The 21,110-nt window shown below is 65.1% G+C and overlaps 4 protein-coding genes across 5 annotated transcripts; 2 read left to right on the forward strand and 2 right to left on the reverse strand.

The window, feature by feature from the left end:
* Positions 1 to 482: 482 nt before the first annotated feature.
* Positions 483 to 5,048, reverse strand: CHLRE_09g395450v5 (uncharacterized protein). 2 transcript variants are annotated; one of them, XM_043065757.1, is made up of 9 exons: positions 4,652 to 5,048; positions 4,198 to 4,449; positions 3,889 to 4,067; positions 3,481 to 3,667; positions 3,084 to 3,256; positions 2,621 to 2,840; positions 2,170 to 2,352; positions 1,731 to 1,909; positions 483 to 1,481 (listed from the first exon to the last, which is right to left on the reverse strand). In XM_043065757.1, exons 1-9 carry the CDS (start codon positions 4,754 to 4,756, stop codon positions 1,148 to 1,150), a joined length of 1,812 nt encoding a protein of 603 aa, XP_042920913.1. In that variant the 5' UTR covers positions 4,757 to 5,048; the 3' UTR covers positions 483 to 1,147. The 2 variants fall into 2 exon arrangements, with proteins under 2 accessions (XP_042920913.1, XP_042920914.1); XM_043065756.1 differs by having other exon boundaries at positions 3,889 to 4,080; positions 4,193 to 4,449.
* Positions 5,049 to 5,355: 307 nt separating this feature from the next.
* On the reverse strand, positions 5,356 to 11,938 carry CHLRE_09g395400v5 (uncharacterized protein). The gene is made up of 5 exons (XM_043065754.1): positions 10,771 to 11,938; positions 10,164 to 10,480; positions 9,723 to 9,847; positions 8,735 to 9,493; positions 5,356 to 8,578 (listed from the first exon to the last, which is right to left on the reverse strand). Exons 1-5 carry the CDS (start codon positions 11,475 to 11,477, stop codon positions 6,959 to 6,961), a joined length of 3,528 nt encoding a protein of 1,175 aa, XP_042920915.1. The 5' UTR covers positions 11,478 to 11,938; the 3' UTR covers positions 5,356 to 6,958.
* Positions 11,939 to 12,038: 100 nt separating this feature from the next.
* Positions 12,039 to 14,512, forward strand: CHLRE_09g395350v5 (uncharacterized protein). Its single transcript, XM_043065751.1, has 6 exons — positions 12,039 to 12,541; positions 12,672 to 12,693; positions 12,796 to 12,874; positions 12,987 to 13,001; positions 13,461 to 13,510; positions 13,917 to 14,512. The coding sequence occupies exons 1-6, from the start codon at positions 12,423 to 12,425 to the stop codon at positions 13,965 to 13,967; spliced, it is 336 nt and encodes a 111-aa protein (XP_042920916.1). The 5' UTR covers positions 12,039 to 12,422; the 3' UTR covers positions 13,968 to 14,512.
* Positions 14,513 to 14,818: 306 nt separating this feature from the next.
* Positions 14,819 to 20,690, forward strand: CHLRE_09g395300v5 (uncharacterized protein). Its single transcript, XM_043065750.1, has 12 exons — positions 14,819 to 15,049; positions 15,157 to 15,633; positions 15,844 to 16,146; positions 16,368 to 16,439; positions 17,256 to 17,392; positions 17,552 to 17,621; positions 17,891 to 18,070; positions 18,261 to 18,363; positions 18,617 to 18,711; positions 19,062 to 19,104; positions 19,348 to 19,436; positions 19,928 to 20,690. The coding sequence occupies exons 2-12, from the start codon at positions 15,358 to 15,360 to the stop codon at positions 20,009 to 20,011; spliced, it is 1,452 nt and encodes a 483-aa protein (XP_042920917.1). The 5' UTR covers positions 14,819 to 15,049; positions 15,157 to 15,357; the 3' UTR covers positions 20,012 to 20,690.
* The last annotated feature ends 420 nt before the right edge of the window (positions 20,691 to 21,110 follow it).

Here is a 21,110-nt window from a genome sequence, read left to right on the forward strand (position 1 = left end):
GCCCCATGCGGGCCGCGGGGGTTCGATGCAGGTGCCCTTGCACACGCATGTGCCCCTCGCGTGCAGGCTGCTGCTGCTGCGCCCCGGCGGCCGCACCATCTTCTCCGGCGCCCTGGGCGCCCGCCAGCGCTGGTGCCCAGACCTCACCCCTGCCTCGCCTCGGTAATCGTTGGCGCGGGGACGACGTTATTCGTTGTAGCATGGGCGTGCGATGGGACAGCGTGAAGGCAGGTTGGTGAAGTCCCGCAGGGTGCAGCTGATTCCCAGACCCCAGAAGATGGCAAACAATTTGCAACGGCAGGGCAGGAGTGCGCGGCTGGTCGAACGCCGGAGTTACTGTACCGAAAAGTTGCTGGCTGGCTGAAAGTTTGCTGATGCGCATTCCTCACGCTCCGGGCACCCGGCCAGGCGATAGCACTACCAGACACACCGCAACGCCACACTCGCGATGCAGAGCATGGGCGACTGTGCTGGGTGTAACATGTTTATCAGGATCCAGGCACTCAGCTACATCGGCTACTTGCTTCCCGTGCCCTGTCCCGTCGCCCCTGCCCAGCCTCGGTACCCGACCCGCTCTCTCAGAGCCAGTGCCACACAACCTGGCGTGTGGGAATCGGAGCAACGCGCCCTCGCTTGCTAGCAAGGGTCAAGAAATAGCTTGCAGGGCCGCACCGTCGGCACCGCACCTCTTGCCGTACGCCTCCGTGTCAGTCAGTCAGACTACGCGCGTGAGATTGTTGAGTGGCGACGGACAGCTGCAAGCCGCAGGCACACAGCGTTTATCCCCTTGCATGCATTGCACCAGGGCACGCCATACAAAAACGCCGTGCCAACATACCGGTACACGCTTTTGGACACACCCCAGTCGCCCTGCGCTCAAAACGCGCCTCCTGCCAAGATCTGCACGGTCATACGTTATGCTAGCATGCACACGAGTGCAATCAAACATCATTTCCCAAAACGCCGCACTTCAGGCACGCATTTGATCACACATTGAGCATACAAGCGTCATGTATTATATCATTCGAAACTTGCCTAGCGTTTCTGCACCCATCATCTGGGACCCTGCCATTGTAGATATGCGCATCGCCGCTCCACACGCAGGCGTGCTCACAACTCTCGGTTTCATTGATTTGAAGTGCCCAAGCTACAGGTCACCATGGGTATCGTTGTACAATGCAGCGAACAGCTGCGGGAGCAGTGCCGTCACCGCCTCCACAGCTTCCCTAGCCCCCGCTGCATCATCGGCATCCCCCGAATCCATGGAGCCGCCACCGCCAGCCACATCCAAAGAACTCTGAGCCAGGGCCGCGGTAGCGGCGGCGGCCGCGTATTGGTCGTCGTGGTATGTGAAGCCAGTGGCTGAGTATTTGCGGTAACAGGCATCGGCGTCCGCCATGCGGCCGTTTGGGGTGCGGCCGCATGTGGGCACGCCGCCCAACGTGATGGCGGCGCCGCCACCCACGTACACCAGCTCAGTCCTGCGGGTGTGTGTACGGCAGGTATGTTTACGGCCGGTTGCGAGCGCGGTACGGCACAGCAGTAGAGCTGCGGCACTGATACACACGTGTCAGAATCAAGTAGGTGCCCATCATACGCCCTCCATTTGCCCTCGACCGCACTCCGTTGTGAGCACAGGCTTCAGCCACACACGACACAAGTAGATAGGAAGTGCAAGGAAGGTGAGGGCACGCCGCGAGTCCCTGCATGTCACCCAAGCCCACGCGCACCGGAAGCGGGCCTCGGGCAGTGGCGCCTTTGCCACCCACACGCCCCTGGCGGCATCAGGGCCGCCGGCGCCGCCCGGCCCGCCCCAGCTGAACTCCTCCACCTGCTGCCGTGCAAGCTGGAAGGAGGCCCCGTTGCCCCACTCGCCGCCCGCCGCCAGCAGCCGACCGCCTGGCAGCACCTGCACACAGGTGATGATGTACACAGCGAACAGCCGGATGTGGCGTGGCATGATGATTGCATAATGTATGGGTGCGCACCAGCAGGTGCCCCAGGCCAGCGCGGCGCGTGGTGGCATTCCACGGACGGTTTTGCGACCATCAGGAAGTCGGCTGCTGACTGGGACATGCGATGCGATTGCGAACGCACGATAGCTGCCACACTTAGGACAGCTCCCAAAACAGCGCAACAAGTCCCCCGTCGCGTGACCACGGCCCTTACCGCCAGGCCGAAGTCGGCACGCGGCCACAGCATGGGCGCCAGTGCCCGCCAGCCGCGGCCGCCACCTGCAGCCCCACCACTGCTGGTGCCAGTGCCCGTGCCGGTACCGGTGCCCGTGCCGGTACCGGTGCCCGTGCCGGTACCGGTGCTTGCCGCGAGCAAAGCTTGCCTGGGGTCAAACACCTGGGAGCAATAGGCGCACGGGGTTCACCTAATCAGTCAACCATGGCCGTCATGTCGCGCCCTCTATCTGCTTGTGCTGGCGCATGGCCTGTGTCAGACGCCACTTTGCAGTAACCCTGCGCGCGGGCGGCACACCGCAGCCACTGACACACACACACACACACGCGCGCGCGCACACAAACCCTTCCCCTGGTGTTTCCTAAGCACGTACATATGCACACAGCACGTGTGCATCGTGACCGCCTTGAGCCGCACACCCCTCGCTCACGTGCACGCTGCGCAGCATGCGGTAGCAGTTGACCCACAGCAGGCCGTCGCACGACTTGTTGGCGGGAGTGAAGTACTGCACACCCCCCGCCACCACAATCACGGGTGCAGCGGTGGCGGTGGCTGGAGCGGGGCTGTAGGAGGGAGAGGCTGCTGTAGCAGCGGTGGTCGGCTTCCGCGGCAGCGGGGGAGGCGTCACGACCACGGCTCGGCAGTCGGCCCTGCAGATGTGTAAGTAAAGCACAAGGAGAGATTATCGAGAGAGAGAGAGTCCATGCTGCTTTTGCGGTTTTGGTAGATGGGCAGACGAGGTCGGTGCAGAGCGAGCCTTGGCGTGCACACACATCCATCCCCCCGTGTCCTGAGCCTAGGGAACAATATAGGTCTGGAGCACCCGCGTTCACGCCGCAGAAATAAGCCGCGGGATCACTGCCGTGCTGTACGTTTCCATGGCACCCGCGCACCGTGGCTCAGTCATCCAGCTGTCCTGCGGCAGCAGCCTCCAGACAGATGCAGAGCCGTTACCCCGGGCGGCGCCGGCGCCGCTGCCGCTGCCGCCGCCAGTCCCTGCCACCTCCAGCACTTCCACGCTGCTCAGGGACACATACGCGGGGTCATAGCCGCCGAAGACGTAGACCTGTGTGAAGGGTCACTGGGGTCACTGGAAGCCCATGCAGCGCAAAAGTGGGAGGCCGCAACTGAACGAGCAAGTACCGGAGCAGGCGGCACTTCACGACGGTATATGCCGTACACAGGCATGCGCCTGTACTGCCCTACTACTGCCGGTATGTAAAGCCACACGACCGCTCCGTAGTGTGTAATGCACGCTCTTTCCCGCGCGCCGTCGTCCAGCACACACACCTTGCCGTCCAGCGCTGCCGCGCAGGCGTCGATGCGCGGTGCCACCAGCCGCGGCCCCACAGTCCAAGTGTTTGCGGTGATGTTGTAGACAAGCACCGAGTCGCTGGGGCCGCCTTGGAACCCGGCCAGAGCCGTGCCCGCGATGACGTAGATGGCATCGCCGAGCAGCGCCGTGGCGAAGCGGCACCTGCATGCGGGGTGTACGGGAGGAACGGGACGCGGACGAGCACGCAGACGGTAGCGCCGTGGGAGTGGGAGACAGGGCTGTGGGCCGGTGGCAGCTGGCGGTAGCGTGCGTGTAACGGTTGTGATGCCAGTGTGGTCGGGGGGAGCCTCTGTCATGCCGTGTCAGCTGCCACCCATGCTACTTCATCAAGTCCTCATGAGTCATGACTTATGAACACGCACCTGCGCTCGGGCATCCGCGCCATCAGCTCCCACAGCCCTGTCTCGGTGTCGTACCGGACCATCTCGTCCAGCACCACCTCGGATCCAGATCCAGATCCGAGCCCGGGTGAGGATCCGGAGCCGCCCGCCACTGTGCCGTACCCGCCGATCACGTACACGTACTTGCCGTGCGCCACCATCTGTGTGTGCCAACTAACGTACGGGCGGGTGCGTCAGCATCGCGCCAGGACGACATGCAGTCACCGTTTGCTCTCACTAGCAATGGTTTAGCAAGCCACCCTCCTCATGCTGCAGTGCCGCCTGCCTTACCCCGTGGTCGCTGCGGCCCCGGAACGGCGCGCCCGACACGCTCCCCTCGCTCAGGTTGCCCAGGGGCGTCCAGCTGCCACCGCCCGCGGTGAGGGGTAGCAGCAGCGGGGGCTTTGAAGCCCATCCCTGCCCTGACGGCGATGCGGCGGTGATGGCTGCCAGGTTTGAAATGATGGTAACGGCTGCGGCCGCGAGGTCACCGCCATGGTCGCCTCCTGGTGAGCTTGAGCGGTTGCTGCTCAGCTCCGCAACCTGCAGCGCACGTGAGGCGGTTGGCGCAGGTTGGTGCGTGGAGCGGTGTGTTGCAGCGACGTAGTTTGTCGACTTGAAGGATCGTGGAAGAGAGCGCGCACGCGGGAAAGGTGGGGTGGGGGTGGGCGGCTGTCGTCTTCCTTTTCTTCTTCCCATGTAAAATTAGATGGGGCCCAGTAGACCGGGCGAAAGACCCAAGCACCTGGGCTCTTAGCCGACGGATATCTTTCTGGATATTTGCCAGCTTCCGCTGATGGCGGCCGAGCTGTGAGCCCAGCGCTTCAAGCTGCTTGGCGAGCGTGGGCATGGGCCCAGCTCCCGACCGCGGCGAGAGGCTGTGCACTCGCAGGCCCGCAGCTGCATGTGCATGGATTGTTGCTGCTGATAGCAGGAATGCGATGACTGCAAGCAAGATTGCCGGCCTTGCGAAGCGGCTTTGAAGCATGGTCTTTGCGCTGGAGGATATCCTGCATCAGACAGCTTACTGCAATGCGAGCTGAACTATAGTCTGTTGCAAATCTCGTGTACAGAAAACTGGCCACACCACGTACAGGTTCCTCGCTTCGCCAACTGCCAGCCCTCGCACCTCAGCGGAGCCCCTGGAGCACAGCGGTTCAGGGAGTTTCAGGGGCTTTGGAATAAATCCCCCCCCACACACACAGGACTGCCTCTAATGCCGAGCCACCCCAGACCTCCCCCGATCACGCAGGTGCATATGCAGAGGAGTTGCCCTGAGTTGCCTCCCGGTTGCCAAGGTCCTGACCCAAAGGCCAAGCAGAGCCCGGTTGCACCTGTGCGCTTTTCGGGCTCGTCAATAGCCAAGACTGCGTGTATGCATGCGCATGCATATGCGAAACGCGTTTCCAGTAGCAGAACGTCATGTGCAGGAAGCTGGGCACACAATTCGAGGGCACGCGGTTACAGTGCAGATGCGCGCATTCCTTACGACCTTACTCCGGACGCCTTGCGTGTCCTCAGCCAGTGTGGCCACAGCACCGTCGCTGGGCGACCGGGGACACTCGATCACACTTCCCGATCACCCGATGCTTAAACTCTTTGCCAGGATACCCTCACCATGACAGTACGTGGACAGTGCACAGCATGCAAGCCGGGACCACGCTCACGGCCATAGCACAAGTTCTGGACAGCTCACGCCACCCCGCCGCACAAGCACATGTGCTGCGACGACACACACGTCCCTGTGCTCCTGCACACACCTCACTGCTGGCTCATCTCATTGACACGCATGGTGCTCAACACCGCATGCATGCAACATCGGCGTTCACCCCTGCCCGACTTCCTCCCCGGTCTCCCCCGCCCCGAACCCTACTGCAATGACACCGCAAGGGACAGCCAAACCCCCGCGGTAACGTAGACAAGGCGTGACGACCCTCATGCGCATCTGAACCAAGAACAGGCCCCGCCACCGTTCCGCAAACAACAGGCCGGCCGGCAAAAAAGCGTACTCATGTCCTAACTCAAACCATTATGCAGCGTGCTTCACAGCAGCCATGTGCATAGCAATCCACCGGACACTTCCTGACTGCAAGGTAGCTACACGGTGGCAGCGTATGAGGGCCAGGCTCCTGCAAACATTCAAGTGCATGCCTGCACAGCCGTTTGCTCCGGCCGTGCCGACCTGCAAAGCCCACACAGGCCGCAACCCCGCCCCCCCCCCCCCCGACCCTCGTGCTCCTAGCTGTGGCGCCATCGTGCGGCCACGCCGCCACGGCCCGTGCATCCGCCCCCTTCATGCCTTGTGGCCTAGTTGTGTCCATCGCATCGGCGCGTCGCGCGCATTATTTATTGGTATTGCACCTCAACAACACTCATGCACAGCCTCTTACTGGGCAGCGGGCGCACCGCAGGCATGCGGAAAGACCAGCACCACGATGGAAACGCCCTGGCTGCCGAAAGCAAGCATCCAACCTGTGTCGCATGCGGTACCAACTGCTAATTCCCTCCGCCTCGATGCATGCGCAGGCGTCTTGCGCCTGCGTCGTCATAACGCCCACGCCCACACAAGACACGCCCGCCTCCGTCACACTCAGCTCCTATCCAAAAGAACCTTACACATGACATTGATCTGCTACCAAGCGAAATGGCTTGCCAGCTCCCTGCTGACCCGGCTGAAAGCTTTCAGGGTCTGAACCGCATCTTGCTGCTCACTCACTCCGCTCACGTGCTATGCAAACCTACACACGCCCACACCAGAGCCGTTTCTGTCCTGTCCGGCACCCTCCGCACAACAGCCGGTGCACCAGCGCTCGATGCTGATGGCGATGCCGATGCTTACCGCGAACACAATCCCAATGTGCCCGCATACCCGTATCTGTGCTCGCTCATACTTCACTATTCTGTGGAGTTCCTCACCCTATATCACGACCCAGCCAAAGCCGCGCGGCGGCTACACACGGCGCCGTGGCCAATCGCCCGCCAACAGTACTGCGCTTTGCCAACTGCTGGGCGCAACCTGGCGGGACTATCCGAGCCGCACAGCAAGCAGCGCTCAGTAATGCTGCACTCCCTGCTGCCCGCCGCCGTAGCCAGTGCCCGGCCCGCCGCCCTCCATGCCCGGTCCGCCGTACCCGCTGCCCGGCCCGCCGTACCCGCTGCCTGGGCCGCCGCCGTACCCACTACCTGGGTTGTCGTAATCGCTGCCTGAGCCGCCCTGACCGCCATAGCCGGCACTCTCAGGCCCGCCGCCGTAACCGCTGCCGGGCCCGCCGTAGCCACTGCCCGGGCCGCCCGCCTCCTGTACGGGGGCCATGCCCATACCGGGCGGCCCGCCCATCATGCCGCCGCCGCCGCCGCCACCTGGACCGCCGCCGTACCCGCTGTCGCCGCCGCCATACCCGCCCTCGCCCATATGGCCAGCTGGGCTGCCATACCCGCCGTCACCGCCGCCGTACCCGCCGCCCCCCATGCCGCCGTACCCTTGCCCCATCGGGCCGCCGCCGCCGCCACCGCCGCCGCCCATGTGCAGCGGTTGCCCCATGTGGCCCCCGCCGTACTCGCCGCCCATGCCCATTCCGCCCATGCCCATGCCTAGGCCGCTGCCGGGCCCGCCTGTCTCCTCGCCGTCTGAGCCCAAGTGCTCCTCCATCACACCGCCCACACCACCACCACCCATGCCCATTGCTCCCATGCCGCCGCCGCCCATGCCGCCGCCGCCGCCCATGTGGTCGAAGCCCATGTGGCCGCCGCCCATTCCACCCATGCCGTCGCCGCCGCCCATCATGCCGCCACCGCCGCTGCCGCCCATGCCGCCGCCGGCCAGCTCGCCGCCATGTCCGCCGCCGCCAGGCCCGCCGCCGCCGCCGACAACGTTGGGGTCGCCTGGCCCGCCGCTGTGCGGCCCGCCCATGCCGAGGCCCTCATCTCCCTCCATGCCGTAAAACTCGGGCGTGTCTGCAGGCATGCCCCCGCCGCCGCCGCCTCCGCCGCCGCCTTGGTGCTGGCCGTGGTGGTGGAATGGCCCCTCGCCCGCCGCCACTGTCTCCCAGTCGCCGTTGGCGGCGGCCCACATCCGCTCCATGGCGGCGCCGCGGTTGCCGCCGCCGGCGGCGCCGCTGCCGACGGCGGCGCCAAGGAACATGCCGCGCGTGGCCTCCTGTGCCGCCAGCGACGCCGCCTCAAATGCCGCCGTGCGCTGCTGTCCGCCGCCGCCAGCTCCGCCGCCGCCGCCGCCGCCGCCGCCCATGTATTGCTGCTGGTGCTGCTGCGCCGCCAGCGCCGCCATGGTGGCCGGGTCGCGGACGAGGTGCGGCGGCGGCGCCGCCGCATTCACCGCCTGCTCCGCCGCCGCCTGGCCCGCCTCCTCCGCCACCTTGCGCGCGTGCGCCGCCGCCTCCGCCGCCTCCGCCGCCACCACCATGTCATCCTCGTCCTCCTCACTGGCGCCGGCGCCGCCGGCCGCGGCGGCGCTGGCGCTGCGCGCCGCCGCCAGCGAGGCGTGGTGCGCCGCCGACGCGTCGCGGCACAGGGACTCCCAGGCAGCGGCGGCGCGCTGTGTGTCCACGTGCGCCGCCATGTTGTTGCCACGGTCCAGGCCGTCCTGCGCGCGCTCCCAGCAGGAGAGCACCTCGGCCGAGTGCGCCTCCGCCGAGCGCGCCGCCGACACCGCCTCCTGCGCGACCAGGCCAAGGCACACGCAGCAAACTCGTGATCATCATCACCTCCCCCTCCCTCCCCCTCCCTCCCTTCCCTTCCCTACCGTGCTGCCTTCCCCTTCCCTCCCCGCCCCGCCACCTCCCCCCCACGGTCCTCCCTTTCCCTCACGCACCGCCACGGCCTGCGCGGTCTTGTACACGGCCAGTTGCTCCACCAGCGCTCGCAGCCCGCCGAACGCCCGGCCCGGCCGCGCGCTGGGGCCGCCCACCGCCAAACAGTCTGCTGGCAGCGACTCCAGCAGCGCTCCCAGGGCCGCCGACACGCCGCCGCCGCCGGTAACAGCAGTGGCGGAGGCGCCGCCTGCAGCAGCAGCCGCGGCGGCGGCTGCGCCGCCGCCGCTCCGCTTCGCCGAGGCGCTACCGGCGGCGCCGACGGTGACACCGCTGGCGCCGCTCCGCGGGCTGGCGGCGCCGGCTTCAAGGTCGGCTGCGGTGGCGGCGTCAATGACGGCGGCGCTGCCGCCGAAGCACGGGCCGAAGCAGCCCAGCGGGCTCTTGCGCTGCGGCGCCGCCGTTGAGGCGGAGGAGAGAGCGCCGGGCGCCGAGGTGGAGGGCGCGGAGGACGAGGGCGGCGAGAGCGTGGGCGTGCGTGGCGCGCGTGGCGACGGCGGCGTGTGCGACGCCGACGCGGGGTCCTTCAGATGCGGATGGGACGCTTGCAGGGGATGCACGGGCGAGCCGGGTTGCGGCTGAGAGCCGTGTCCGGGGGAGTTGTGGGCGGAGTGCGACCCCGCGGGCGCCCGCACGGGGGCGCCCAGGGCCTCGAGCGTGTCCAGGGTTTTGCGCTGTCGGGGGTTGAGGTCGGGCAGCTCGCCCTCGGCACGGCCGCCGTACGCGCCCAGCCCCACGGCAGAGACGTAGGCCCAGCCCTCCTGCGCGGCAGCGGGTTCAGCGGGTGGTCAGGCAGCATGCGGGCGGGTTGCGTACAAGGCCGGGGTACAGCCCGCGCCGTGCAGCGCCAGCGGCTGCCTCAGAACGGGTTCACAGAGGAGGTGCTGCACGCGGGGCATCCAGCGGCACCAGGACCGGAACATCGAAGCCAGCTACCCTACACCGCGGCCGGCCCGGCCCGGCCAGTAGCCCCATACTCCCCAAACTCACCGGCCCCACGGGGCAGCTTCTGGCCAACAGCCAGCGCACGAACACCTCGCCCACGCCGCCCTCCGCCAGCTGCCGCACCGCCGCCAGGAAGGTGCGGCCGCTGGGCTGGAAGCCAAACCCAAGGTCTGGCAGCGGGAGGGGGGGGGGGGCAGGAATGCGGTTACCGATGTGGGTCAGGCAGTAGGCCCAGATGTTCCGAACAGAGCGCTCGGACGCCCTGTGCAGGGCTGTCAGCTTCGTGCGGCGTGCGTGCAACCCACGTGCTGCACGCTTCCCAACTCCGCCGTTCCCACCGCTAGTGCTGCAGCTGCCACAGGCATAGCTGCACACTTGCGCGCAGCACGCCAGGTAAATTACCGGTTGCAACCCGATGTTCGCTTGCACAGTGTCGACCCTCTTATTGTTTTCCTGACAAGCACGCGCGCGCGCAGCCGCCCTCACCCGCGAGGGAGTCCAGCAGCGCCTCAGTGGCCGCCTCCGACTCGCCTGCCCACTTGTGGCACACCGCCGCCGCCAGGAGCGGCACGTCACTGCCCGCCGCCCAGTCCGCGAAGGGCCCCGGCGGCCACGAGCCGCCGCCGTCGGGCGAGCCCGCCGCGGCCGAGGCCGTGTCGTCTTCGGCAGCGGCGGCGTGTGAGGGGCTGGGTGCGAACATCCAGACCAGCAGCGGCCGCTCCACGAGGCCGCGCATGTAGGCCCAGGTGAGGTCGGCCAGGACGAGATCGCGGCCGGCGCCGCCGTTTGAGAGCGTGTGTTGCCTGCGCGGTGTGGAAGCGAGGCGGAAGCAGGCGGGTGACCGCATGACGCAGGACACACGCAGCAGCAAGGCTGCCCATGATGCGCTTGTGGTCTTAACCCTTACTCCCAGGGTCTGGTTCTAGGCCAATCTTGGGTTGGGCGCGACTACAGCCCTATCATCTTGTCAAGGGCCGAGTCCTTCGCAGCGTCTTCTGTTGGTCGCTGGCGCGGTTCAAACAAGCTCCGTCCCCCCCTGTTACACAACCTCGAGACGCTGCGACCGTGCACCACACCACACGCCGCCCCTCACCGGAAGTGCTTGCTGTCCCGCGCCAGCAGCGTGAGTGCGTCCGTGTCGCCGTGGTGCGCCGCCGCCAGCAGCGCGTCGCGGCAGGCGTTGACGGCGCGCACCTCGTCCTTAGAGGCGGCGGGCAGCGCCAGCGCCCGGCCCAGCCACTCCGCTGGGAACTCCACGAAGCCCTCCAGAGGCTTGAAGCTGGAGGCCCAGTAGTTGCTGCGCGCGTTGGGCATGGCCACGCGCCACAGCCACACCAGCCGCGACGGGCTGCCGAGGGTGGCTGCGGCGCTGCCGCTGGCGGCGGCGGCGCTAATGCGGCAGGCGCCGTCGCCGTTTCTGCGGTCCACGGCGGTGGCCCCGTTGGCTGCTGGGGAGCCATTTGCGGTAGGCCCGTTGGGGAGCTTGGTTGGGGACGGGCCGCCAGCGCCTGCCGCCGCATGCGAGCCGGACTCTGAGGCGGGTGGCTGCATGACAGCATCACGCAGCCAGCAACGCTGGCGCAGAGAGAGCCGGCTGCGCACGCCGGGCCCCGCGAACAGGAGTTGATGGACGCTCGCCGCAGGTACCCCCACCGCGCCATCGTCGAGTGCGGGAGCTGGTACCCCAGGAAGCCCCTCTGGTATTTTCGACAGTACCCGCCTCAATAGAGTCAGCGGAATAACATCGCCTCCCGCTATCGCCGGTGCGAAAGAGAGGTGCACGTCCGCGTCCGACGCCATCTCTCCGAGGAGGAAGAGCTGGCCGGCCCTTCCTCCTAGCCTGCTCTAATACGCGTCTGCTACTACCGCTCACAGGATTGCAACATGTTCGCGCGGAAGCCCCCCAATAACAAGGAACTGCGATAATTCTGCCAATGGTCAGAGCCGCGGGCGCAGATACTATCAAGTTGTCAGTTATTTAATGTTGATAAGCATCAAATGAGCGAACACAGACTTATCAGCGGGCAAGTCGCAAGTCTTGGGGATTGAACGGAATCACCTGCTGTCGGGTTTCTCGCGAGCTTGTTTTCAATTTCTTTCAAGCCCAAACATGTCAAGCTGGGCCGCTTGGGCTTAACTCTGTGCGGCTTCGCAGAAACGTACTTGTTGTGCCGCCACGCGCTCAGCCACGCGCTGGGTCATTTCCCGCTTACTAATCTAGCACCTTTCTATGTATGAATACTACGAATGACGACGATTAATTTTTTGTCCATGGGGGGTCTGGTAGCCACGGGGGAGCGAGCAGACCGCCCGGATTGCCACTCCAGCACCGTTAAGCACGTTCCGCGTGCCAGGGCGTGCCAAACCCGGCACAGCGAGGATGCTCACTTCCACCACGTCTTGGGGACACGACTGATCTCCAGCTGATACGCATTGCGTGCAGCTTCTGAAGCCTTATCAATGAATCAGCCCGCGCGTCCGAGGACGAAGGGCCTAAAAAAGGGTGCAGCTGGGCGGGCACAAGGCTCTTAAAAGTTCCGCTGCATGCCTTGACTTAATGTAAGCACATGATATTTTAACCTTTCAGGTGGAGAAGGCAGAGGGCTCCACCCATCCGACACCCATCTCGGCCGACTCGCTGTGCCGCATTTGCGCGCGCTTATTACACCATGCGGATTTGGAGCTGTTGTACTTTGTAGATCATAGTAGGTATCGTAGCTCGCCAGGCCCACAGCCCCCAGCAAAATGTCCGCTGCTATCGGGCAGCTCCTTGGCAAGGGCTTTGAGAAGTTCTTCTACGACTACAGCCTCTATGATAGCTACTTCAAGCAGTACATCAAGAGCCGGGGGCAATATGTCGCTCTGTGAGTCGCGGGACTGCTTGGTCTCGCCGTTTCGTGCTGTCCAAGCAGCCTGACACGCCAGACCGCATTATGAGCTTAGCATGTTTGATGCTTACATCTGCTGATTTCCATGTCGGTGCTCTGTGCGCAGGCGGCACGTTGCCTTCGTGATGGTAAGCACTGAGCAGGAGCTGGGGCCCGCTGGTAGTTGTTTCATGCAGCAGGATGCATGCATGAGGCGTAGATAATGAATGAGGGCTCGTATCGGCGCGCAGGTCGGCATCAACCTGCTCATCGACGTGAACTTCCCGTTCAACCCTCCCTTTCCCACCATCGGTGAGCTGTGGAGCATTGGCTGCACTGCATTGAAGGCTGCGAGAGCCTTTCGTGGCGGAAACGGGCTACCTTCTGCGGCTTTTGCGCTGACCGCTTCCCACGCTTGTGTGCACCTTGCTCGCTTCGACAGGGATGTGCCCCTCGGGTGAGCAGTGGACTGAACCGGGCTAGGAACGAGTGGCAGCAGGTTGACAGCAGGCTGGAAGCGCGAGCTTGCTAGTTAGAATCGGGATAGGGCGACAGCGAAGGCGGCCTGATGGCGCTGGCGCACGACGTAGGCCGGATGCACGCGCCGACACTGCGGCACGGCATGCACGTCTTTCCAGCGATACTACGTAGCGGCTGGCCCACGGGGGCACTTTGACAGCTCTCGTACAGCAACAGCTGCAGCAGCAGCAGCAGCAGCAGCAGCAGCAGCAGGATCTTTGCAGCAGTGTATGCGGTGGCGTGGGTCCTACAGGCCGAGGGGGATGGGCGGTTAGGAACAGCTCTTCAGGCCGCCTCACAGGGCTGTGCACACTGCCGCGTTACTCCTGCCTGGGTATTTGACAGTGCATGTTACAATATGAGTACGTATGTACCTCGCATATCATCAAATAAACAGGCTGGAAGGGCACCTGGGTGTGCGAGACCGACAAGCACAAGGCGCTGGAGGTGCGTGTCACTTTACACGTCCGTGTGCGTCTAGCTCCTAGGCCGTGTGCTTGGGACAGAAAGGCTGAAACGATGAGCTGGCGCGGCCGTAAGCCCCCGGGTGCACGATGAGAGCGGGCGGCCCGCCGCCCGTCTGCACATGAGGGCGTGGGAAAGCGGGCGAGATCCGATATAAGCGACGCGAGGGGAAGTCCAGCACCAGCACGGTATGCAAATGTTACGAATGCCGGGCCTTGCGTGCCACGATACCTCAATAGACGCTGTCTGTATTCCATGCGTCGGTGACACCTGCCGAACTCCTGTCCGCCCAGCCTTCCTACCTACACAGTGACCATGATGCACAGTTACACCTGTCTCTCGCTTACAAGTATTTGTACGGTGGTACCCTCGTAATGATTTTCCACAGATGTACAAGGAGTGGAAGTCCGGCAAGAAGTCGGTGGAGGCGCACCATTAAGCGCCGCCAGCGCAACCTGGCTTTGCAGGGGCAGGAGGAGGAGGCCAACAAGCAGCGGCGCGACACGCGCACATGCCATACCTCATGGAGATTGGCGGTGGCGCTGCGTCTGCTGCGTCGCTGCGGTAGTACTTGCGTGCGTGCGGGGCGTGTTGTCCACTGGGTTTCGCCGGCATGTGTGCAGAGGGCAGGTAGTGCGTGTACATGTGTGCTGCACCCGGTGGCACCATCACTGATGGGAGGCGCTCGCGTACCGTAAGCGGGCAGTGTGGGCCTGAGCTTGGCAACATGAGCTGGTGTGTGTCTGTACAAGTAGGGAGAAGGTCTTTGATTAGCTGGGACTGGGCCGTTAGGAGTGCCCAGTAGTCAGAAAGGGATTGGTTAGGGCTGGCGAGAAGGAGGACAGGTAGGCTTTGTGCGTGTAAGCTTGATACCCTGCAGTAAGACGCCAAGGCTTCATGTGCCGCGCACTTATCGTAGCAGCTGTCCGTCTCGCAGTTGGAGCGAGCAGCAGTGAGCGGGACTACCGTAATGTGCAAGGTATAGCCCTCAAGCCCCCCGCGACGGGACGAGGCCCTTGAGGGGGGGCCTGCCCCGCGCGTCCCCCCTGGAACGGGGTGTGTGTGGCTGGGTGCGGAATGTGGCAATGCGTGCGTAGTCAAAGATCGGAGCACAGCAAGGCCACGCAAGAATCAGGTATGGCTAGGACAAGGCAGCACTGCGGCCGTACAGGGTGCCGTCTGCAGTGGAGCCTGGTCCGACAGCCGGGCTTGAGACAGCCGCGATTGAAGAGCTGTGGCGTCCCCGTGTTTTGCAGCCCGATAACACTTGTAGTATTGCTGTAAGTTAGAAACATACCCTGGCTCATTGAACTGCTCAGCGCACGCGACCCCGTGTTTCAGTGTTTGAATTCCCGTAGCGAGCATTTTTGCCGGACCTCCCTATCTCTTATCTGTGCAGCAACCAGAAACGGGTTAAAAAATCGCTTTCTCAAAATCAAAGCTCAAATGAGCCAGCGTCCGAAGCGAGCGGCAAAAAGGCATTTCGCGGACCATGCCTCACCAGACGGAGCATATGACGCAGTAAGCATGCTTTGTTGTTTGTTTTGAGCATGATGCGCTCGGTCCAATGTCTAAAGCAGCGTGCCGCTTGCCCACCGACAAACCCCGTCCCTGCTTCCGGTGCGCAGCTGGACGACGACGGCAACCTAGACGCAGCGCGACGGGATGCGCTGGATCGCGCGGCTGGTGCAGCCGGCTCGGACAAGCGGCCACGGCGGGAGGGTGCAGGGCGCAAGGGGTTTGCGGCGCGGCGCGAGGCAGACGACGACGAGGCGGCCAGCGGCGGGGAGAGCGCAAGCCAGGGTAGCGAGGACGAGGCAGACCACGACATGAGCGATGACGGTGATGATGGCCTTGGCGAAGAGGACGAGCCGCGGAGGGGCGGGCGTGGCGGCGCAGGCGCGGCGCGCGGGCGGCGCGGGGGCTTGCGTGGCGGCGGCCGAGCAGGGCTGGCCGGCGCAGGCGCGGCGCGTGGGCGCGGCGCCCGGGGCGGGCGCGGCGGCGGTGGCTCAGCGACGGCTGGTGGTGCGGCGGGGGCGGCGTCAGATGATAGCGATGTGGTCATCATCTCATCTGACTCAGACGACGGCGCGGCGGGAGCCCAGGTACGCTCTCACGTGTGTTCTTGAATATTGATTGCGTGTGAGCACCGGCAAGCTGGGTCGGGCCAGTCTAATGCCTGATGGAAGCCCATGTGGCCATGTCACCTGTGGCATGCATGACGCCTCGTCCACCTGCCGCTGGCTTGCTCCTGCACTGTGTGCTCTCACCCTTGCCGCCGTCCCCACTCTCGTTCCGCACATGCCACAACACAGGCGGGTGCCAGCATGGCTCCGCCCGCAGCTGCAGCAGGCGGCCGCGGCGGCCGCGGCGCTGCACGTGGCCGGGGCCGCGGTCGCGGCCGGGGCGCCAGCCAGTCGGCACCGGCCGGAGCCGACGACGGCAACGGCTCAGATGATGACGCGGAGCGCGACGGCGGCGGCCAGGCGGGCGGCAGCGGCGGCGCGGCAGGCCGCGGCACGCAGGCCCAGGGACGGCAAGGCGCGGCGGCGCGGTTCGCGTCTGCCACGGAGCCTCTGCAGATCGACTCCAAAGAGCTGGCTGCGATGCGCAGGAAGGTGCGTGGGCTGGCAGCAGTTGGGTACGCTGGGTGGTGGTGCTTAAACGGGCGGGAGCGAGGTAGGGGCGGTGTATGGGGCGGGGAACGGCGACTGGGCGGGCGTAGGGCCGCGTGTGCGGAGGCCAGTGCCGTAGGCGGCAGGGCTGACGCGATGCTTGTCCGCGGCACTGGTCCTCCATTATGTTTTCCACTACCACCTCTCCCCTCGCGCCCCTACAGATCAAGCGCTATCATGAGGAGTACCAGGACGCGGCGGCGAAGTGCGACGTGTGGAACGAGGTGTCCAACGCCGTGAGTTGTGGCAGCGTGTGTGTTAAAAAACGAAACGAAAGCCCGCCCAGACGACGCCGGAATTACTTGCCGATACCTACCAATTTACCAAGCGTCGCGTGGTTGCCGTCACCCAGGTAGTCATACTTACCCGCGATAAGAATGCGGATGTTACAGAGGGGACAGTCCCAGCACCCGAAGACACCGATAAGCCTGTAACCCCACGGGCGACCATTCGGCCTGACCCCGCGATGCACCTGTATGCGTCCATGCTCCGCACCCTGGGCGCGCTAAACAACGTTTACCCAGTGTGTGTGTGTGTGTGTGTGTGTGTGTGTGTGTGTGTGTGTGCGCGCGCGCGCGTGTAGATGCGAATCGGCAGCGTGGGCGGGTGTGAATTGTGTTGACAAGATCGCAGCAAGAGATGGTGCCAGGGTTTGGGGCTGAGGCCTGTGAGGGAGTCAGGGACCAGGGTCTCGGGGTGCGGGTCTCGGGGCTGATTCTGCCGGCTGGTCGATTGGAGCGGCTCCGCCTATGGGCAGGGTGTTGGTTCTGTCGGGAGAATTGGGGTATTCCAGCCGCAAACCAGCCGAGACCCAGAACCCGACGCCGGCATCTGGGGGACGTGTGCCATCCGTCCCGTGCTTGGCGCTGCCGTGTGCTTCCATGCATCCTACATGTTCATCCCATCCCATCCCGATGCCGCCAGTCAGCGCCACCTTCTGCCCGACATGTCCACACGCAATGCCTGCAACCCATACCCAACCCATGCCCAACCCATGCCCAACCCACGCCAAACCCATGCCCAACCCATGCCCAACCCATGCCCACGAGCAGACCAAGCAGGAGCTGGCTCGCGTCGTTGTGCGCTACATGCTCTTCGCGACGCGCGCCAAGCCCGGTGTGCCGGTGGCTCGCGGCAAGCTGACGGATGCCATCAAGAAGGCGCTGGGCAACCAGCGGCACCACAGGAAGTGAGAGCGGGTCGGCGCGTTGATGAAGCGGGAGGGATTGGGGATGGGGCTTTTGGGTGGTGGTGCGGGGTTGCCAGCGCTGCGCTGCTGCGTGCAATGGCTTGCAGTGCGCCGCGTTCAGTGTCCCGAGACTCCAACTGCGCTGTGGTTTGGCTGTAGGCTGGCGTCGGTGTGGCTGCCCTGGGCCCGCCACATGGCCATCTCCACGCTCGGCCTGGACATTGATGACGTGAGTGGCTTTGAGGTTGGGGTCAGGTGGGATGTGTAGTGCCCCGGCGCGGGGGGGGAGGGTGGCTGAGGGGTGGCTGTTGCTCCTTACTGCGCGCAAGCAGCCCTTACGGCATCGGGTGCCGCGCGGCATCAGCGGCCGGCAGCCTGCCTGCCGAGTGCCGACCTCCTGCTGGGAGGCTCCTGCCACGTCTCTCCTCTTTCATTGTTCGTTTCGAGCCCGTTGCTTTCCCCCTTCACGCGATGGCTTGTGGCCTCGAACTGCCACAGCTGGCGCCGCGGCCCGAGCCCAAGATGGGCGCAGGCGGCGCCGCGGCCACCGCGGCGGGCGCCTCCGGCTCCGCGGACGACGTCCCCGCCGCCCCCGCCACTCCCGTCACTGCCGCCGCGGCCCCCGGCAACCAGCACTTTGTGCTGCGGACGGCGCTGCCCACCGTGCTGCGGCTGCAGGTGCGTGCGCCCACGCACTGCGACTGCATCTTGGATCTGGCGCAAGTGCTGTCTGTCAGCGATGTCGACGTGATGGGATGTCTTGGCGCCCGGCATGCGTTTGTGTCGCCATGCCCTTGAATGCGCTGTGGTCGGCTCGGGGCCCTGGCTCTGCACGCGGTGTGCGGTGCGCGGTGTGTTGCCGCTGCAGGTGGTGGGCCAGGGCGCGGCCCCGGGTGAGGGCGGCGACGACTGGGCCCTGACCTCTGTGGTGCTGGCCCTGATCCGCGTCAACAACAACAAGATGGAGGAGAGTGAGTGAAGACACGGGGGGTGGGGTGGGGTGAAGGCCGACAATGCAGGCGGCACGACAGCAGCCACAGCAGCAGCCGGCAGTGGAAGGAGAGCAGTGTCTGGAGTGTCAGGAAATGAGGTCTGAGTACGGTACCGCAGCCCAGCGCATTCTGCTTTTCGTGACGAAGTGCCGTGCAGTTCCCTCCCACTCCATCATTTACCTGCCCACCCGCCCCCGCCCGCCTCTCGCCCTGCCCGCGCCCGCACCCGCAGCCCAGCTGAAGCGCCTGCTGGACCAGCTGGGCTTCCAGGAGGGCCAGCCGCACCCGGTGCTGGGGTCGCTGGACGCCCAGCTGAAGCGCATGATGGTGTGTGTGTGTGTGGGGGGGGCCGAGGGGGCGGGGGAGGGCGGGGTGGGGGGCGGGCAGGGGCCGGCTCAGGCAGGGCAGGGCAGGGAAGAGGGCAGGGCAGGGCAGGGCAGGGCAGGGCAGGGCAGGGCAGGGCAGGGCAGGGCAGGGCAGGGCAGGACAGGGCAGGCCAGGCCAGGCCAGGGAGGGAGGGGAGGGGCAGGGAAGAGGGAAGAGGGAAGGGCAGGGTAGGGTAGGCAGGGCAGGGCAGGGCAGGGAACTGCATGCCGGCAATACAAGCACGCCACTCCCGCCTTCTCGCTGCTGATACTCCCCAGCCCCTCACACCATACCCTGCCCTCTGCGCGCAGGACCAGCGCTATATCGTGGCGGACAGGAACACGACCATGCAGGGTAAGGGACTCGGAGCAGCTACAGGGTCACAGGGGCTGGCGGCTGCCGGTGGGCTGCTGCCGCACGGCTACACAAGGGGGTGGGGATGGACATACGGAAGCCAGCCATCAAGTCTGTCCAACGCCCGCGGCCCTCACTGCTTTGGATGCCCGCCTACCCGCCTTATCTCCCCACCTGCTCACATATACCGCCCTACATACATCCCGCTGCCGCTGCCACCTATCCAACCTCTGGCCCCCGCAGCGGACGGGCGGCATGAGCGGCTGCTGCTGTGGGGCGACGCCGCGCTGTCGGAGACGGGGCCCAAGGCCATCGACGACATGATCGAGAGTGTAAGGGCGTTTCAGCAGGGAAGGGGCCGAAGTGGGTGTGAGGCTGCCAGCGGGAGCTGTCCTAGTACCGTATCAGTTCAAACAGTCCGTGAGCAACAAACGTTTGCTACTTTTGCTGGGCGCGCGTGCCGAGGATGGAGCGCGCCCCGTCCGGGTGCTGGCGCGCGTGCATGCCGGTTGCGACGATACGAAAGCTTGTAGCACTGGTCCGCCGGTCGCGACGGGCACTCCGATCCAGGGATTACCGCAAACGCTAGGCTGTAGTGGGGTCGGGGCTTACGCCATTCCCCACGGCCAGCGGCGGACCGCTCACTCTGAGTTTCACAACATGTCGTGACATTGTGCCGGTGGGGGGTGGCGTGTTCACGCCGCAGCAGAGCACTGTTTGTTCGATCCTGTCCGTGTGCGCTTGCGCACTTCGCACCATGACTGACGCTTGTACGGATCATGCGGCGGCCTGCTCACGCATGCCGCCTGCCGGTGCCCTGCAGTGGTTTGAGCTCAAGGACAGCGCAGCCGCAACGGCGGACGACGAGGAGGGAGCGGCTGGCGCGGCGGATGCTGACCAGCAGTAGGCGAGGCGACTTACACTGCGGCTACTGCAGTCTTTGCCGTCTGAGGCAAAGTACCGGTATTGACGCAGTTTGCGCTCGCACACGGCACGCAGAAGTGGAAGGGCGGTCAGGGCACAGCTGTATGCGTGCTGTCGAGGGTACCGTCCAATGTACGATGGGGCTGCCGCTGGGGGACGGCTGCCTGCATGCATGCATGCTACATATGGGGTAGAGGAGACGCGCATGCAAGGTGGTGATACTTGATGTGGTGCTGGGGACGGGGTCTTGCGACGAGACGGCCGGGTAGGCGCACACACGCAACACCGGCTAGGGTCGGTGACTTCGGGCGCGAATGGGCAGCAGGTAACTGCGGGAGTACGTAGCTGGACTAGACTCATACTGCCTCGAAGTTGGGTGTCCCCTCAAATGGCCTAGTAGTCGTCGGCACCTGCGCCACGTACACGGGGTCTGCGAATGTGCGTGGCTGCGTACGCACGTACGAGGGATGTGCGATGGAGGCACGAGGGGTAGGACCCTGGTTCGATGCTGTTGAACACGGCTTTAACTGTGCCAGTCATTCTATTCTTCCTGGATTTCGTGGTCCTTACACGTCGTGTGCATATATAACTGCGAAGCCGAAGCAGCAGCCTCTGGGGCCCTGAACGAACCGCACGGAAGTCAGTGCTCGTATCTTTGTAGATGCCCTCAGGCACCCGGCATCTACACATGCGTAGATGACTTGCTTGCGCATGCCTACACCTCCTACCGCGGCCAGCCCTACCTGCAAATTCGCGGCGTCGCCATGGGCGCCAACTTCGCTTCGTACGTTGCCAACCTGGTCCTTGCCTATGATGAGTTGCGCTGGCAGCGCGCACTCTACACCCGCGTCTTCATGCCCTCCGCCAGCTCCTTGTGCGCGGAAGCTTCCCTCGCCCTTGATGTGCTACTGGCGTTCCAAGATACCCAGCGGTACACCGACGACCTCCTCGGCTGCTGCAACCCCTTCCTTCCCCACCTGCTGCTGCAATCCCAATCGCTTGCCGGCATCCCTGGCATCTACTCCACCGACCTCACCTTGGCGGCCTCCGGCGCCACACCCGCCGCCGGCGTCGCCACGCCT

This window comes from Chlamydomonas reinhardtii, chromosome 9 (assembly GCF_000002595.2).
Source record: "Chlamydomonas reinhardtii strain CC-503 cw92 mt+ chromosome 9, whole genome shotgun sequence".
NCBI lineage: Eukaryota > Viridiplantae > Chlorophyta > Chlorophyceae > Chlamydomonadales > Chlamydomonadaceae > Chlamydomonas > Chlamydomonas reinhardtii.